This window comes from Lepidochelys kempii, chromosome 7 (genome assembly GCF_965140285.1).
Source record: "Lepidochelys kempii isolate rLepKem1 chromosome 7, rLepKem1.hap1, whole genome shotgun sequence".
Taxonomy (NCBI): Eukaryota; Metazoa; Chordata; order Testudines; family Cheloniidae; genus Lepidochelys; species Lepidochelys kempii.
The window spans coordinates 102620010-102640307 of record NC_136386.1 but is presented as its reverse complement, the minus strand read 5'-3'; the positions used below and the strand labels follow the sequence as shown (position 1 = coordinate 102640307).

The 20298-nt window shown below is 37.7% G+C and overlaps 2 protein-coding genes across 6 annotated transcripts in view; one reads left to right on the top strand and one right to left on the bottom strand.

Annotated features, from left to right (window-relative positions):
- DOCK1 (dedicator of cytokinesis 1) overlaps positions 1–20298 on the top strand; it is a 551011-nt gene that overhangs the window by 179031 nt on the left and 351682 nt on the right. The gene's annotated exons all lie outside the window — the stretch shown is intronic.
- Positions 1–20298, bottom strand: part of INSYN2A (inhibitory synaptic factor 2A) — an 81451-nt gene that overhangs the window by 11409 nt on the left and 49744 nt on the right. For 2 of the 3 annotated variants that reach the window (XM_073354953.2, XM_073354954.2), the window contains exon 3: positions 14420–14491. The exons of the other annotated variant lie outside the window; for it this stretch is intronic. In XM_073354953.2, coding sequence (XP_073211054.1) covers positions 14420–14491 — 72 coding nt within the window. The remainder of the gene's footprint in view (positions 1–14419; positions 14492–20298) is intronic. 3 annotated transcript variants of the gene reach the window in all.

Below are 20298 nucleotides of genomic sequence, written 5' to 3'. Positions count from 1 at the left end.
TTCAAAATATCTGTGAAAAATTGGAGAATTGGCCTGAAATCAACAGGATGGAACTCAGTAGAGACAAGTGCAAAGTACTACACTTAAGCAGAACAAAAATCAAATGAACAACAACAAAATGAGGAATAACTGGCTAGGTAATCGTATTGCAGAAAAGGAAGTGGGGGTTATGGTGGATCACAAATTGACTGAGTCAACAATGTGATGTAGTTGCTAAAAAGGTTATTATCCTCTGGGGTGTATTACAGGAGTCTTGTCTGGAGGACTTGGAAGGTAATTGGCCCACTCTACTCAGCACTGATGAGGCCCCAACTAGAGGACTGTGTCCAGTTCTGGGCACCACACTGTAAGAAAGTCCAGTGAAGGTAGGAGAAGTAATCAGCTGTATCTGCAGCAAGGGAGATTTAGGCTATATATTAGGAAAATCTTTCTAACTACAAGGGTAGCTGAGATCTGGAACAGGCTCCCAATGGAGGCTGTGGAATCTCCATCGCTGGAGATTTTTAAGAACAGGTTGAACAAACCTCTGTCAGGGATGGTATACTTGGTCATGCCGCAGTGCTTGATGTCTCTTCCACCTCTATATTTCTGTGATTCTATATAAAGTGCTGTATAATGCTAGGCACTGTGAAAAATCAGGTCCCAGGCGTCTCAAATTGGGTATCCAAAATTAGTAGCTACTTTTGACTTTATAATCTGTCTGTGCTTCACTTCCCCATCTATAAAATGGGGATAATAATACCCACTCTTCTCACAGGTGTTTTGTGAAGATCAATTGTTGTGAAGCACTCAGATTTTATAGTGATGGGTGCCAGAGAAAAGCCCATGAGGAAATTAATAATACTGTCTTCAGAGCAGGGTTTGAAGAATGTGCAGTAAAGAAGGGATTGGGCCCCACATTGAACCATGAGGATAAGATATGAATCCAGTGCCCTGAATTAGGCAAAATTCTGTGGAAAAACAGTTATATGATCATGCAATTAAAGACTGTCTCATAATGCATCTGCTCGGAGGGCCAAATGAAGGATCTACAGGCATTAGCATTACGAGAGGTAGTTGCTTTAATAATTTGCATTATATCATGACAACTTCATACAACCTCCCCTCCCCCCCCCAAAAAATATTAAAAGAACATTATTTAAGTTGAAAAGTCAGGCTCTCAAAAGTTAGGAAATGCTGGCATTTGCTAACTTTTGAGTGCTTTGCAAGGTCGACAATGTCCTTTAATTTTGTATGCATATGTACGTGCACGCTCATGCGTTTGTAAGTGGCACAATATAATGCATACTTTGTGAAAGCATACATCTGTCATAATCGTAGTTTGTGTAAATTAGCGTTCCTCTCTCTCGCTTGACACGTCCCCCCCACCCACCCCTGTTTCATGTCGTATCTAATTTAGATTATAAACTCTTTAGGCAAGGAGCTTGTCTTTGTCTCTGTAAAATGCTACCCACGCCAATAGAACTACATACAAATGTTAAATATAAAGAAATATAAGGCAGCAGTCCCTTTAACCAATAACATTTATCTTTAATAGTAGATGTATAGCTACATATTTATACCAAAATTGCAATGAACAATCAGCAAGGATAGCAGCATGATTTGTAACTCCCCAGCAAGGTTACTCTAGGAATTGCCTCCATTCTAGCCTTTCATTTATCACTTCACGTCAAACTAGTTTCCCACCTTCCTGATCCCCTTTTTTCTCCTTTCTCTTCACATTTTTCAAGTAGGATTCTTGTCTTGTTTCTGATGAGGAGGAGTTCAAGCAACATAATAAGCACCTTTAACTTTTAAAAGAAACTGTGGGTGAGTGTACAAACGCATTTTAACCTACATCTGCAGTAAAATGAAACCAATATATTACCTAAAGCATAGCTGGATCTTTTTTCTTTAGTAATCATTTTTTCCTCCTTTGGTTTCCTTTTGCTAATTTGACTAAGCTTTTTAAGATAACATATGCTTGTAGCAGTCCTTTATTAAAACAACAAAAAAGCATTCAACAGTAATAACCCCGAACACCGCAGGATCAAATATTGGAAACTGTAGTGTTTTCGATTATTACTGTAGAATACTTTTTTCATGAGTGAATATATTTAAAAATGCTGGGAACAGAACAAGTTTTAAAATTACTGTTGATCGTGTGTATGGTTTTGAGCAGAGAGTCTGCTGAGTCATAAACACTAGTTTCCCCCATATGGTATATGGGATGAGATCTAGCAACAAACTTGGAAATTCTGTTGGATTTACTCCTTATCTAAGAATCTTACATAATTAATACACATTGCTGAAAGAAATAAAATAGTAACAAACTGAAACATGTTGGTTGTTTACAAGGTAACAATTGAGAAATCATGTCTAAAAACAAATAGTATTACAACAGTTTTGCAAAGCCCTCAATGACATTCTGATTTATTAAAAATGCTATGCCAATAGATTCCTCTGGTCTCTGCGATACTGTCTGTGAGGTTGCATTCTGATGCAGTGTGCTGGAGGAAAGCATGGCAGTATCATGGGTAATTTGTGAGAGATACCAGAGGATGGCTTTGGGTGATGGCTTTTTCAGATTGGGGTACTGTATGGGTCTAATTTCTCATCCCTCCTATTCATTGTGTATTTAAGGCCATTAAGAGGGTTAGTGGAGCGACATGAGTGGCAATGTCCTTGTTCAGCAGTCAACTAATTCTGTGACTAGGTTTCCTGGCATGGTTGATGCATTGGCAAAGGTTATCTGTGTATCCTTCTTACACTTTTAAAACTAATATTAGTGAGATTAGAATCACGCCTACTTTTAGGCTTGGAAAGATTTGGTTTTTTACTGGTAAGTAAAGATCGATAAATGTCGTATTATCCTATATCCACAAACTGATGAAAAAATATTTCCACTGATGATGACTGAAATTTACAGATAGGTAAGATGAGAAAATGCTGATTGAGAACTTACTAGCATTTGATTTTACGACTATTTACTTTGTATATTTTAAAATACAACATTAAAAATTTGTGTTAATGGTTATAAAGCTTAAACTTTTTGAATCTGTGTCTACTGTCATTAAATAATTGTCTGACCCCTCTCCATAATTTTTCACATCTGTGAAAATTTAAATAACCAAAAATAGAAAAACTGGTTAAAAATAAGTATTGGTAGTATCCACAAAATAACAAAAAAATTGAATTCTGACAAGCCTGCCTACTTTACAGCTTCATGTAGTCATTGTTCTGTAGTCTGCACTGGCTGTTAATTTCTGGATAGAGTTTAAGGGCCCTTCCTATTCTACAGATTGTCTCTGTTATTTGGTACAGTACCATAGGAATTACAATCAGCAGACATGCTTAATTTAGCAGCATCTCTGATTAAGTAAGAATGGGGCTGAAGAGGAAGGTATTTTTCTGATGGGCTCTGAATTCGGGATCTTGTCCCTTCCTTCGTGTCCCAGAACCCAGATTTGTTAACCTGTTGACATGATGACAATGTGGAGAAGTTAGATGCATGGTTACTATTAAGGGCAACTATTATGGCATTGTGAGTATATTGTTATATATTTTAGTATTACTCATTTTAATTATTGTAAGGTGTCTAGAGCAGGGTATGGGTGCTATCAAAAGTTGAAATCATTTATTTTTGTTTGTTTCTCAATAGCCTGAATATAAAATGGGCTTACTTTACAACAAAAAGAGATTTTAAAAAATTGTTATAAACTATTAATCCTGCAAATTTAGGATCAGAAAACCAAGCAGATTTGTTTCCTTCTAGCATATCACTGTTAATAAAGGTTCTGCGGCATTCCGTTACATCTGGGGCATCCCATTGCTGTCAGTGGGGTTGCACAGGTGCAAGTGGTTCTGTAATTGGGATTATTCTGCTAATGCACTAGAAGAATTAGCATACTGCTCACCCATAGCTATGCTAGCTCTGCCGGACTAATGGGTAAGAGTAGCAAAAATGTACTTTTCTCATTCACGTGAATGAATATGACTTAGTGTGTAAAGGGAGCAGATCTGTTCAATAAGAAGGTACCATTTTCAAATGGTTTTTTCTCAGATCAGAACTACACTTCAGAGGTGATCTGTGTAACTAAAGTTACTAAACTTCAGTGACCGTAACAGTATATTGAATGCTCCAATAGCCAGACTGAGAGGCATTTGAAACCTGCTTTCCCATGTCACTTCCTAAGCAGTTTTTCTGCTTTTTTTTTGTTATCTCTCTTTTTGGTTCATAGCTCAAGAGAACGTGGGGTTTTGCCACTGACTTCATCTCTGGAAGTAAATATGATGTATCCTGAATTTTTGGAAGTGATAAGCCTCTGTAGCCTCCCTTTCAGTGGGAGATGAAGGTGCTCAACTCTTCTGTAAATCAGAATATAAATTTATATAATGATGTTCAATAGAATATTCCCAAAATACTTCCTAAAACACTTACATTTGGTGTGTGTATGTGTATAAAAGAAAACCTTAAAACTAAATATTGAAGACATTAATATAAATTGACCAAAAGAATTTAGCATTGTTGTTTGCTCTAGATCCAATTAAAAAAAAAGCACTCACACTTGCTTAAAACTAAGCCTGTGTTTAACCACTCTCCTGAATAGGGGTGTTTTCCTTTCCTACTTTACTTTACCATATAAGATAGTTATGTTTATGCACTGATCAGGAAACTGTAGAATACTGAGCCACAACTGTCAACATTTTTCTCAAGTATTTTTTGTTTTTGTTGGCTTAAGTCCAGAGTTGAATTATTTTAGAATGTATAGCTCTTAATTTCATATATTTGACTAAATTAAAAAAATAAAAACCCAAGCATCCCCCTGATGTGGAGAACTATTGAACTGGTGGATCATTCCAATGATTGGCACTGGATTTCAAAGATTTTTATTTGTATGCCTTGTTAAAATTATTTACAAGTAAAGGTGTCTGATGACAGTTTGGAGGATGAGGCTAGGAGACATTGTGTATATTAAGGAGTTTGGCAGTCTCTTACACATTTAATAAAATCACTACACAATTTGGCCTGTTGTACTGTAGTTGGTGTAAGAGTGGGGCATAACTAGGAGAGCCAGGACTTCAGTGCAATCATGATCAAGCTGCACTGTCAACACTGTTTGGAGAATCTTTTTGTTTCTAACTCTATCTATTAGCCAGTACTATTTATCTTTTTAATCAGCCCTATGAATTTAAACATATATACTTGGCAAGGTAAAAACAAGGATGTGTGTGTACACACAGGAGCATGCAGTGGAACTGTAGGTATATTTGCAGTTACTGAAACATTTATTGAGAATACCTCATGTGGCTTGGTTACAGTCAGTTCCTAATATACTTAAGGCCTAATGTAGTGCCTTTTGTATGTTCACTTGATTACCTAATATGTGACATGAGTACACATTAAGGCCTGGATCCCGCAAGTGTTTACATGCTAGCTTAACTGATGTGCACAAGTAGTCCGATTGGAATGGGAAGAGAAGACTCTCTGAAATACCATTACACTTTATTCACCACCTCACCCCCCGCCATTTCTAACTTACCAAAAATATATTTTTTAATTAATTGGACTCATTGGGGCTACTCATGTGTAAGTTCTTTGAAGCTCTGGAGCCAAAGTGACTAGTTGCTTTTGAAAATACAGGCCAACAGATTTATATCAAAATTTTAAAATTACAGTTTTAAATTGAATATTACTACAAGTATGTTTGATACTTCACAAACAAGCGATGCACATGCAGTTGGTTATGCACATATATTGGCAGTTTTTCCGTCTAAAAGTTTTTTCTTCTTTTCTCTATCCCATATTGACCTTAATTTAATAGACCTTTTCATAGACTTCTGACATTGATAGGTAAGGGAAACTTAGTTCTGTGAGGATTTTCTGCTATCTAATTAGCTTTTTTGTGATTTTTAACCTATGAACTTGTTTCATTTGCTGCTGTTGTATTGAGAGGATTAAATTTCATAGACTTGAATAATCTATTTTCAATTCAGTTGTCAGAACTCAACATCAGAAGAACTTTAATACCAAGGACAAAACTTGTTTAAAATAGCAAATACAATTTAAAAATTTTGTAGGAGTAGAAAATGTCTGCATTATTGGTTGATGTGGCTTTCAGTAATATTTCTCAATAACTACAGTTCTATAGTCTGGTTTAATCAGGTTTTTTTTTCTCTGCAGAAATTGACTACTAATCTGGTTAATAAAAGAATCTTTCCAGAAGCTAAAATAACCTTGAATGGACTGTATAGAATACTTCTGACCTATGTGAAATCTATTGTGAATTCTGTAGGATGTTCCCAGTTTCATATTATTCATGATAAATGCCTAAGAGTAATGCACAAAATATTAAACAGAAGGCTAATTTGCCCCACATTGATTCATGTTGTTAAAGAATTTAAATTCACAAGTGATAATAATTTAAGCAGGAATGGAAAGGGCACTAAGAGATAATGACACAGGCTGCAAAGATTTTATTCCAAGCGGGCATTGGACATGATTGAATTGGCACAATTTCTGCTTACCAATACCATTACCTCCCTTAACGATAAGATTTCATTAGACTTTAGTTTTGAGTTGTCTTGATAGTGCACCATTTAATTTTTTTCTTGTTTTTATAATCTAATTCAGTGGTATACCTCCATTTGTAAAAGATAGCCAATTCTGAAAGGATGTATTTGTGATCTCATATTTTGTGATCTTAATGCTAATGGAAGAGATTTTCTATACTTGAACATTTGATAAAGCAAAATGAACACTTGAATTGTTAAGTTTATTTTACTACTTAAAATTGGGATTTTTGACTATTTTCATTATCCTATATGTGGTCTAGAACTTAGTGTCATTCCATAGTATGCTGAATATTTTTATGTTAACTAAATGTTAGTCTATTGCTATGTAATAAGGGCTTCATATTGATTCTTTAAGGGTTATGGTGATGGAGCTCTCTGTTAATAGAAGTTTGACTTTGAACTTAAAGCATAAAGTAGGCTAACCTCTGTAGGTTAGTAGTTTGCATCACAAAACCTCTGTATGATTTAGCACAATTGACTCATGAGAAGTGTAGTGACAGAATAGTGGTACTACACTGGCAGAACCCGTTGTTATATTTACACAACCATCTACCTACACTCTCCAGGTCTAACAAGATAATTTTTCACTTGCATTAAAGATAATGAAGAATTGACATGTGCTATAAATAGGGAGATGTAGTTAAGTTTGCTTATCTTGTAAAATGGGAGAAAGTAAACAGTAGTATGTCAGTGTTTTTAATCCCTGTCAAACTGTTTAGTTTACTTCTAATAGCAAAAATAATTGGGGCTTGGGGAAAAGAAGATCTTAAATGTGTATTATTGCCCTACCGATTTCTATAGAGACTTCAATTTTGGGCCCTCCCATTCTCTTTGTAGTAACTAGTGGGAATGTATGTGCCTGTACGATACAGTACAGTCTAAGTATCCAGTGAACACCTGTTTCACTGTCTATTTTTGCATGGCATTTTTGAAGGAAAAGAGACCTCTGTTTCCCCTCTCATTGTTATATAGTTGACTTTCATTGGAATTTGGCATAGAGAATAATAGCAGGATATGGCCTGTTTTATCCAGCTGATGCTTATAATAAAAACCTGTATGTACAAAAGACTACATATCTAAGTGTTGTCAGGTAAACTTTGCTATAAAAATTTGGTCCAAGTCCACATTATAATGTTAGAATTTCAAGAAAACTGCTATTACCTTTACTCAAAAGGTAAAAATCAAATATATTCTCTTTTAAAAAGTGTTTAGCTTTTCAATACACAGTAGAGCTTTCCCTCATATGATTTATCAGTTATCCATTTATTTAAAAGGGGGAAAAGTGACTTAAAAGTTTTTTCTCTTTTACTTTTTCCTCTTCAAAAGTATTAGTGATTCACTCTTATCAGTGTGAAAAAAAATCTAAGAAGTTACAAAAGTAATAGCAATCTCTGTGGAAAATGTAAATTACATATTGTTAAATATCGTATTAGTAACGCAAACTTAAAACGTTTGCTAAAATACTCGGTATATTTTGACAAACTACAAATTCAAGAAAAAGATAAAAACTTAAAGTACTGAATCATTTTTAATCTTCTTCCATGTCATGATGGTCTTTAATTAGACTTCAGCTATTAAGCTAGATCACATTAATATTTTTAAAATGTCATCTTCAGAAAAAAGTTAATTACATTAATCAGTTCTACATTCCAGTTTCTCAGTTCTGCTGCACTTGACATTACTGGATGCAGTTGGATAGTCAGCAGGGCAATTGATTCATTGCTGTAAAAGTGCTGTTGTGCTTCACTTAAACCAGTTTAAAACATAAAGAGGGGATTGCTTATTTGAGAAACTCACACATTTTCTACTATTATCCTGTTTAAACTTGAACATGCTCTTATATTACACACAAAAACTATGTTAAGAGAACATAAAGGTTGCCAAGTCAAGTACTCTAAATTTAGGGACTGCCAGATTTAAGGTTCTTTGTACAACGTTATTTGTCCCCCTGGTGCCTATGCATTATGAGGTTATCTTTAATTATGAGATCATATACTATTTTTTCCATTCAGTACACTGGATGTGTGGTACTCATTGCATGAGCAGCTTTTTAATATTTTGTTTTATCCCCTTTATTCTATACATAGCCCTATGCTTTACTTATTGCACACTATGCAAACCAGACATGCCAAACCCGCGAAAAGAAATGCAGAAATTGGGCTTGTTTTTGGCTTAATTGGCGTGTGAGTTGCTTGTTGGCTAATTTTTGGCTTGTCGCTTTTTTGGCTTGTAGCTTGTTGCTTCTTCTTTTTGATCAGCTCCTGATAAGCGGGGGAGAGAGTCAGGGTGCACAGTGGGGCCACTATAGTCCAGACTGCACGCCAGGGGGATCTAGTTACATAGAGTTTTGAGGTTCTAAGGGATTGGCTTGTTTTGGCCTTGTTTTGAAATGGGATTAGCTTGATTTTTGGCTTATTGTGAAAGTCGGGGTGCTTATTTACCGCGTGAAAGTTGGCAACTATGATGCAAACCCTTCTCTGAAGACCGAATTATTAATTTTCTTCATTTTTTTTATAGCACGTATCAGTGTAACATCGGAGTGCTTCACAAATATTAATTAATTTATTTTCACAACACTGTCTGAAATGAGGGACTATTATCCCCATTTCACAATTGGAGGAACAGAAGAATTATGGTCAAAAGTGTACCTGAATTTTGGGTGCCCAATTTGAGACACCTAAGGCCTGATTTTTCAGAGTACTTAGCATTTTACATGTTCAAAGCACAGCTTTCATTAACGTCAGTTGAAGCTGTGAATGCTCATCACCTCTACAAATTGGATCCCAGGGGCTCAAGTCAGGCACCAAGAAAATGAACACTCAATTAGTGACCACCCGTGAAATGTTTGGACATTTTGTTCCAGCAACACACAGTAACTCTGTGGCAGAGGCAGGAATTTCTTACTGCATTCCCGTTTCAGTCACTAAACTTCAAACTTCTACAACAAATGAGGTAGACATCCCACAGACAACAGTCTCCTTCACTACATAACCCATCCCCAGAACATCCTGTACACTGAATGAGGCAAGAGTCCTGTGGGGGGAAAAAATTGTGTTTGTGTAATTAAAGACTATCATAATGCAGACACTGAAGGGGCAAATTAATGTTACACACACCTACTTAATTCTGCCATTTCCTGTCTTCTGAGTGCCTGCCTTTACCTTGTGTGCAACCTTAATGTTCTTTGAACATACTTTTTTGTGTATAATTTTCTAGATTTAAAAAAACCAAACTTATTATCTGGAATCATATTGCCCCCTAGGAGGTTCATAAGCAGAGTTGGAAACTTTCAATCCACCACACAGACCCCTGCCACTTGAGCTAACCAAGTAACTGATAGCAGTAGTAGGTTTTCATCCTTTCTGTGGACCAGCACTAGAGGGGGATGAGACATTTTGCTAATGGATTTCACTTATTTTGCTGACAGAGGAATGGTGAGACTCAGGAATACTGGTTTCCATTCCAGATTCAGGAAGGTGAAGTGTTCTCTATTGGTCACAGACTCTCCTACTCCTGTTTTTCTCAACCCAGTCCTGACCCCTTCTTTCCCATTCCCCTGTAGCCTGTCTATATCTCAGTCCTTTCCCCCCTATCAGTTCATTTTGGGATGTATAAGTAGGGGCATAGCGAGCAGATCGAGGGACGTGATCGTCCCCCTCTATTCGACATTGGTGAGGCCTCATTTGGAGTACTGTGTCCAGTTTTGGGCCCCACATTACAAGAAGGATGTGGATAAATTGGAAAGAGTCCAGCAAAGGGCAACAAAAATGATTAGGGGTCTGGAACACATGAGTAATGAGGAGAGGCTGAGGGAACTGGGATTGTTTAGTATGCAGAAGAGAAGAATGAGGGGGGATTTGATAGCTGCTTTCAACTACCTGCGAGGTGGTTCCAGAGAGGATGGTTCTAGACTATTCTCAGTGGTAGAAGAGGACAGGACAAGGAGTAATGGTCTCAAGTTGCAGTGGGGGAGGTTTAGGTTGGATATTAGGAAAAACTTTTTCACTAGGAGGGTGGTGAAACACTGGAATGCGTTGCCTAAGGAGGTGGTGGAATCTCCTTCCTTAGAAGTTTTTAAGGTCAGGCTTAACAAAGCCCTGGCTGGGATGATTTAATTGGGGATTGGTCCTGCTTTTGAGCAGGGGGTTGGACTAGATGACCTCCTGAGGTCCCTTCCAACCCTGATATTCTATGATTCTATGATTCTTTGTCTAAGTACCTGTTTTTCCCTCCTCTCAACAGATCCAAATCTCAGTCTCCTTGCCTAGCTTCCCCTTTCTTTTCCCCTGGGCTATTCATTTGATCTCAGTCTTACCCTCCCAGTCTTCTTGCACAGCCAGCATATTTTTCCCTAATCTTGATCTCTGAAACAGGTGAAGCATTTTTGCTAAAACTTTTAATCTCAGACACTGCCTGTCATTGAAAATTTCAGCCCAAATGATTGAAATTAGGCAAAGTTATAAGCAACTGAAACCAGGGTCTTGTAATGGGAAGCATCAAGCCACTTTAGATGGAGTTACCAGAACCACCTATAGTGAACCATTTTAGAGTAAATTTCTCTATTAATTTCCTATAAATTATAATAAATATAATGGGTGTAAAGTTAAAGGGAGGGGCTGTGTGATTTAGCTAACTTCAGTGGTAGAACTATTACGGTATATTGTACAGCAGGCATATAGGATACTGACAATAGATTGCAAGTTCATCCTTCTACATTGCACCATCTAGTCCTGATCCAGCTCCCACTGAAGTTAGCAGAATGATACCCATTTATTTTAATGGGAGCTGGACAGGCCCTTACATATAGAGACTAATTATAGGGTAATTAACCTGTCATTTTGTTCTTCAAATCCTTGCTCCATAAACATCTTAATGCCCCATATTTTTTGTATCAGAGATGCTTATCTACAACCTTTCTGCCTGAAGGGTTGTAGGCTTAATTGTTAATTCTAGTAGATGTACACTGACTAGACTATTGTGTGCAATACTATTACTGTTATACTGCACTACTGCATTATGTATGTGATTATGGTTCTTAGTTGCATGTGAAATGGAAGTACTGAGTGGTTGGAACTGTCTATTGGAAATAAACATAGTATCTGTTTTCTTAATTTTTCTTCTTTTTAAAACAGATGAAACAAAATCAGAGCTCTTTATCGTTTAAGGCTAGATTTTAATTTTGCAGTCTGCTTTGAGCAAGGGGTGGTGCACAGCTGCCCAGTCTCCAGAGCTGATCTGAGAGCAAATTGTGGCTGTGTTAGTTATACTTTTTCTTCTTCTCTCCCCCCTTGCTTAGAGGAAGAATACCTAATTTGCTCTGCCCCACTTCATACAGCAGCACCCTCACCACCCTCCTGTCTCCACGTTCGTGATCATAGGTAGCTGCTGAGCAGAGAAGATGGAACTGGGGACTTCTGCTCTTTGTCCACTCTTCATTCACTTGTTTGCAGGGAGGGAAAATTGGGTAAATAGCCCCAGTTCCTCCCCCTCGTTGTGGGTCACAGTCTGAACAGGACTACGTAGAGAAATGAGGTGTGCAAGTCATTATTTCCCTGCATGACTGAGTAAGAGGTGTAAAAAGCTAGCTCATAATTAATAGGCTTGTTGCACATTTTCTTGTGAACACAGTTCCCTGAATCCCTGAAATAACTTTCATAAGCATCTCCTGGACAGGAGACAGAAAAGGAGTTCTTGATAGGATGATAATTTAATTCTGAGACACACTGTTTTTAATGTTACTTGCAATACATGAAGACATCCAATGGTTTTATGTAGCCTTCACTACAATGGGATGACAATAACTGTGTGATCAGTATAAAACACCTTATAAAAGTCATGACATAGCCCTGTCACACTCATTGATTGTTGGAGCACTTCATTACAGAGTAGACTGGATTTAAGCTGTTCAGCAAAGCGATACGATAGTCTGCAGAAATTAAGCTATGTATGCAGTAAATCCAAACTGTCTTCCACAATTTTATATTTAGCGTCATAAGACTTGTTTTTGAGGTAGTATGAAATGCATGTTTACAACTTGTGCACGCTGATTTCTCTCTAGTGATTAAAACATCCAGTGTTACAATAAATTTGGAAACTTTCTTGCTGTTGCAGAACTCTCATCTCATGTTAAAGGTTCTGGTAAAGAAATCTGTTAATTTCATAGCCAAATTTGTTGCTGTCCATCAGTTGCTCTGATGGTACAAAATACTGCTTACTTTATTCTAATTGGTTGTGATCTTGAAAACAACCCAATGCTTAACTTGAAGCATGTGAGCGGCAATGTTATTAAACATGCACATGTGTATGCAGAAGGCAGTGGTTCATCCTAATGAAGTTAGTGGTGCTATTCAAGTTAGGCAAGCAAGGTATGTCCTGTATACTTTAATTTGGACTTCTCTGTATTTGATCTACAGTACAGAATGCGTGGTGATGAAGTGTCATTTTTCCACGTCTAGTGCATGCCTGTCTGATTATGATCTGTGCTATAAGGTCTGGCCAATACTACTTCCTCAATCCTAATGCAGGATTGCTATGAAAAGCTATTCTGAAATATTTTGCTGCAAATCACATAGTACAGAAAATGCTATATACCCTCAGCAATATTAAAATGAAACCCACTAGTATTAATGCTTGGTACAGTTTGGCATCAGAGGGGGGTACATTGTTAATCCAGTTTTACTTGTAAATCATAAACCTGAGAAATAAATGATGAATCTTATGATGGTTAAGAATGATCTTAACACTTACACAAAAGGTTCATAAATGGTGTGTTAAATATAGAATTATTCATTTTAGAAGTCAATCTGAAGTGGCAACAACTAGAGGTGCAGGATTTTTTTTCTGAGAAACTTTACATAAAACATGCATTGCAGTGCAAATGTAATGGATTTTGTGCAGAAACCTGTAGACTTTCATATATCCTTCTCTGCAGAAAGTTTGCTTGTGAGCGCTCTCCATGGAACAATAACTATTACTTTTTGGTGATGGCAATCCTGATAAATAATATGATGTTTGCATTAATTCATTAAGGGCTTCAGTTTGGGAAAAAAAGTATTTCACGTGATTGCTACGAGGTAAAGTTTTTGTTTGCTTTGTTTAATTTTAGGTGATGCTTAGGTTGAGATCTGGGAGCAGTGGAAACTCCTTTCTTTTTGCACTGGTTTGACTTTAAGATCTGAAGTAATTTTGTATGTAGAAGATAGGCTTACAGCCTGTGTAAATGGAGTGGGTTAGGGATGCAGAGCTGCTCTGCAGCCTCTCCCTACTTCAGAGGGGTAATGGTCACTAGTATAGGTACATGCATATCCAATGGCCAGATCCCATTCTCTCTGCTGCCACAACTCGTTCTATGGCAGTTCCAGAGAAGCCTCCCATGAAGATCAGCTGTGTGGCACATAGGTGCCAGAAACCCCTCTGCTCCCTCCTCAAGTGCAGTGCAATTGCACCTGTTCCACCACATTCAGGGTCTTCTCTAGGACCTTTGGGTATTTTTTCTGAATAAGAGTAGTGCTGTAAGATTGTATAAGTTTTCTTTACAATGGTGAAAGATGCAAAATTACGCTAAAACCCTCCAGGTCATAGCGTGTTGCTTAAAACAGCCAGTTAAACTTGCAAAGCAGAGGTGAAAAGAATCTGCTTCATTCATGGATTATATGCATGTCCTATATTTTAGTTTTAATATTAAAAATATTTTATTCATTGAATTTTATAGTGAAATAAAGATTAATTTTCTGGTCTTTTATTTCTCCTTTCTTCTTGTTGAAATAGCAATTTATAATAGTGAATAACATTTGATCTTGCATTGGTGGATAAAATCATTACTTTCACTCAATAAAAAGTGGGAATATTAGAATTTTTAACCTACCTATAGATAATACATGCACTGTTCCTGCATGTGTCACAATTAGCTGTGTCTTGACCAGTCCGATATGAAAGCCTACAAAGATAAGAACATGACATCATTACAAGTGGTTGTTTTATCCTTTTTTTGTCCTCTATCATTGCTGTTCATTGTAACCAAAGCTTTAGTTTTGTTTTTTCCATTTTAATGTTGCTTATAAAACTCTAATTGTCTATAGGAAATAACACTGTCTAAAATTAGTGTTCTTCAACTTTGTTTGCAACATGAAGATGAGGGAATTTTGGAAGTTATGAAGAAGTTTTATTTAATCATTAAGGGAGGGAATGTAATGATTCAGTTCAGGTATACTTCTATGAACATTTCTATAGAAAACGCTGAGCAAACCAAATTATGTAAAAGCCAGCTTTTACCTTACTTTTTTTGTGCACCAAAATGCTGAGTTATCATTTTAATTGCCTCATTACTGTGCAATTACAAGACATAGCAATGGTGTTTTAACTACTTTTCTGTAAAGCCGCCTTAGAAATTCCAGTAAACCACAGAGGTTTCACTAGCAAGCATTGCACATGTATAATCTTTTATAATAATTGTGTAAGCTATCAATTTGTACTATTTAGATGGTAGCATTTTGGGGGGTGGGGAGGATTCTGCCTGTAAGGGGAGAAGGGCGCTGAAGGTTTTTTACAGTGATGATCTCAAAAATCAGCAAAAGGTAGCTTTCATAGTATTTCTCTTACCTACCTCCCCTGTGTGTAACTTCCATCTAATATTGTTGTGAAATGCATCAGAGACTTCTCTGAATGTCCCTTTCACACCAGGAAGCAAACATATTATGGGAGGATCTGTTAAATTTATGGAAAAAGTAGAATATCTGTCTGTTAGTGTTTGTTTGTTTGTTATAATTGCCTTCTGCTTTATGGGAAATTTTCTTACATGCTTAATGGATTTTTAAATGGAAAAAAAGTTTTTATTCAGTGCCTATTTATGTTTCTTGTGCGACATAAAAACTCTACATTTTATGTATATATACAGAAAGTGAAATAAAATAGTTCAAACTGTCAGTGGATAAATATTAGTGGATATGGAATTCATACTACAGTAAAAGCTGTGTTATCCAGCACTTTACCAGCTGGAAAGATCTATAAACCGGCATTTCTGATCTTCATTGAAAGTCTGGTTTATAGTCTGTTTGGCAGGGCCGGCAGGTTACCTACCTGGCTCCGCGTGGCTCCCCAGAAGTGGTGACATGTCCCTGCTGCTCCTAGGTGGAGGAACAGCCACGAGGGAGTGTGAGAGCGGGTGTGGGACGTGGACTCTAGGAGGGAGTGTGGGAGGGGCCTCAGGGCAGGGTGTTGGGGCGCAGCAGGGAGTGTGGGGTGCCGGATCCAGTCAGTGCTCACCTCGGGCCATTCCCCGTAAGCAGCGACATGTCCCTGCTGCTGCTAGGCAAAGGCTAGGCTAGGCGGCTCTGCACGCTGCCCCCAACCCACCCTACCCCGAGCACTGGTTCCACAGCTCCCATTGGCCAGGAACTGCGTGGCCAATGGGAGTTGCGGGGGTGGTGCCTACGGGCGGACAGACTACACAGAGCCGCCTAGCCACGCCTCCGCCTCGGAGCAGCAGGGACATGTCGCCGCTTGCAGGGAGCCACCTGAGGTTCAGCACCCCACACCCTCCTCCAATGCCCCAGTCCCCTGCCCTGTGCCCCCTCCTGGACCCAAACTACCTCCCTCTTAGTTAACCAGAATTTTTGATTCATCAGCACTCCCCATTCCCCCAACATACCCGATAACAAAGCTTTTACTGTATAACACTTTTACAAAGAAAAACCATTAATTGATACAGTCAACCTAACTTGAGAAAATTACAATGTAACACACAGGCTGTTTACCCGCAAAATTCCTTTCTGGTTATACTAAATGGGAAAATATTTAGTCAGTGAATGGAAGTGTTTATTTCTTATAGGTAATCATTTGAAGTACTTAGAATTTATTTAAAAGAATGCCGTCATTTTGGTGGTTGCATTATGTGCCCCCCATCCTTCCAAAAATATTTTTAAAGACCAGTATTAATGGAACTCCATTAAATTATTTTAATGTTAATCTTTATTCTTTTATAACCTCTGTGTACCTTCCAGTGTTCTATTTACGCCCATTGTGGATAGAGACCTCCTTTCCTCTACTTCCCTGACAGACAAATTAAAAACAACACTCCCCCTCAAAACACTCCCCCATAACTACAGAAATCACTTTTGGTTTTCTTAAATTAGAGCTTTAATGTCAAATAGATTATTAAAGAGAAAATCTGAAGGACATTAAATACTCACCTGTAGCCATATCACTCAAACTACTCTACAGGTCTAATTCTAACATGAAGAATAAATGTTACTTAAGGAATTCACAACTTGAATTCATGGTGCTCTGCAAGAGACATACACACAGAATGTAGTCTCAAAACGGATATTTGCTTTTTCCTCTCTAAGCCTGTTCAACTGTTCCATTCCTTTGAAAATCATCCTCAAAATAGCTTATCCAATCTGTCACTCTTCCCCTTGTCAAGGTTCCTTCCCCACTCTGAACTCTAGGGTACAGATGTGGGGACCTGCATGAAAGACCCCCTAAGCTTATTCTTACCAGCTTAGGTTTAAAGCTGCTACCACCAAAGTGTTACACAAAGAACAGGGGAAGTGCCCACTTGGAAACGTCTCCCCACCCCCAAAATATCCCCCCAAGCACTACACCCCCTCTCCATAGGTGAACCCAGACCCAAACCCTTGGATCTTAACAACAATGAAAAAAGCAATCAGGTTCTTAAAAGAAGAATTTTAATAAAAGAAAAAGTAAAAGAATCACTTCTGTAAAATCAGAATGGTAAATACCTTACAGGGTAATCAGATTCAAAACATAGAGAATCCCTCTAGGCAAAACCTTAAGTTACAAAAAGACACAAAAACAGGAATATACATTCCATTCAGCACAACTTATTTTATCAGCCATTTAAACAAAACAGAATCTAACGCATATTTAACTAGATTGCTTACTAACTCTTTACAGGAGTTCTGACCTGCATTCCTGCTCTGGTCCCGGCAAAAGCATCACCCAGACAGAGAGGACCCTTTGTTTCTCCCCCTCCAGCTTTGAAAGTATCTTGTCTCCTCATTGGTCATCTTGGTCAGGTGCCAGCGAGGTTATCCCAGCTTCTTAACCCTTTACAGGTGAAAGGGTTTTTCCTCTGGCCAGGAGGGATTTAAAGGTGTTTACCCTTCCCTTTATATTTATGACACCCTTTCTTCTCTGTAGCCTCTGAGCTTGTCCACTGGATTGACTGAAGTACTTAAAAGATACTTTTCCCAGTCCAAAAGAAATTAACCATGTTTTTATTTAATTTTTGCTAATCAATCAGTGTGATCTAGAAAGCGGAGACTAGACCTGAGAGTCCGGAGACGTCCGTTCTCTGCCATTATTACTTAAAGTAGAACTATTTAGAATCTAATCTTTTGGGTGCAGGGATGGTCTTTCTGTTTTGTGTTCGTACAGTGCCTAGCACAATGGGGTCCTGGTCCATGAACAAGGCTCCTAGGCACTATGCTAATACAAATAATAATCATATAGCAAGTTGGAACCTCTTTGTGGCTCAGTTTCTTTATTAGTAAACTGGGACAATTGGTCTTAACGCATCCTCCTTTCTGAAGGACTTTTGAAATCTGCGAATGAAAAGAACTATCTTAAGTGTTAACTAAATTGCATCAGTAATGCTTCCAAGAACCTATTCAAGTTAACTTTTAATCCACGAGTTTCAAAATTTAGTAACAAAATCACTCATTTCATAAAATTCTCTTTTATGCATGTGGTAGTTATATGTACTATGCCAGCATTACTTTCTAGGGAACCACTGTGTTTTATTAATTGCTTGTGTTGTCTGTCAGTCTGATGGCCTCGTATCTTTCTCTGATGACATGTAAATTTTCCTTTCAAAGAGAATTTTAGAAACCACTGACTTTCAAATTGTCCCATAACACTTAAAAGTCAGCATGAAACACGATTTTTCCAGCATTATTGAAGAATTCAGATTTAATCCTCCACTCTAGAGATTACATATTTAACATTCTTCTTATAGATTTGACATTTAAAAATATGTACTGATGAATCAATAAAGACCATAAAGGATACAGCACATAAGTGCCAGCTGTTGTAATCTAGTTCAGAAGGCATGAGGCATTGCTGTCTGAATATGGATTTAAATGCGAGATGGAGCTTTTACAATAAAATGCTAACATTTTAACTGGACATGTGCATTAATCTGATGGTTATTCCACATTCTGAATACACAAGCTACCATCTTAATATATGACCTGAGTGTAAACATCAAGTGCTCCCAGCTGTGTGCAACTTGAGAAAAGAAATCTAAAGTAGGACAACCAAAGCATCTGTCTATCTTGAGTTTGTTATATGCACTCAGTGTTGGATTATAGATTAACTAAAAAAATCAAAGAATAATTTTCATAGACATAGCATGTACTGTTTCTGGCCTAGTGATTAAGGATTTGCTATGGGGCAAAGGGCAGGGAAGACGGGGAAGAGTAGCGTGTAATAGAAATCTGTTTCAAGCTGCCAAATACCTGGCCAAAACTTAGTACCATGTTTTGAACACATTTTTACTTAATATGGCTGAAGGACAATTAAATCAGTTGTGTGGCTTTTTAAGTTGTACTGTATTTCTGCTATATAACTGCTATATATTTAGATCAGTTGCTTTCCAAAATTCAGCTGTTTCTAACACCATATTTGGCAGGCAATATTCTCTCTACCCTATATCCATGCCTCCCAAGCCCCACAGTAAGCTATAGGTAGAGTCACTAGAAATCCATGCTAAAATAAAGCTTTGTATTGAGCTAGCTTTATTTTCTCAACATTGTAGCATGTGCAGTTTTCTTAAGATTTCAGAAGTATGGAGAGAACGCTCATGAGACTTTTAGCGTGGATTTCTAGTGACTATCTAAATATAGCTTGCTGTGCGGGTTGGGAATCAGAAAAAATGTGATTGAGAGTTAGGAATTATTTAAGAACACTTTATTAAACGACCAAAAAGCCACAACTGAGGAAGAAGGCTAAATTGATTAAAAAGCCAACCTGGTTTGGAGGGGAAGTGAAGGCAGCTATAAAAAAAACCCCTAACAAATGGAAAAAAAGGGACATTGAAAATAAATATAAATCAGAAGCTAAAGATTGTAGAAAATTGATTGGGGAAACAAAAAGACACAGGGAGAAATCTGTGGCCAGCAGAGTTAAGGACAATAAGAAGGAGTTTTTAAAAGTGATTTAGGAACAAAAAGAATCCTAACACTGGTACTGGTCCATTACTAGATGGAAAAGGTAGAATTATCAAAAGGCAGAAGTGTTCAATAAATGTTTTTTGTGTTTGGGGAAAACACAGATATAGTCATATAATATAACACTCTTTCCACTGCACTATCATTAAGGTTAAGATTTTGTTATGGTTCTTTTTAGTGAAAGTCATGGACAGGTCACGAGCAATAAACAAAAATTCATGAAAGCCTGTGACCTGTCCCTTACTTTTACTAAAAATAACTGTGACAAAATGGGGGTGGGGGAGGAGGGAAGAGGGTCCAGCACCCACCGCTTCTGGAGCTCCGGGTCCCCACCTGCTGCCCAATGTAGCTGGGATCTGTAGGGGGCCCCCTCTTGCTGTCAGCTCCAGCCCCAATACCTCAGTGCAGAAGCAGAAAATGTCTCAGAGGTCTCTGGAAGTTATGGCTTCTGTGACTTCCATGACACAATCTTAACCTTAACTATATCTCAGGAGGATGTTAAACAGCAGGTCTGGATACCTTGCACCCAAGCTTTTAAAAAAGCTATGTGAAG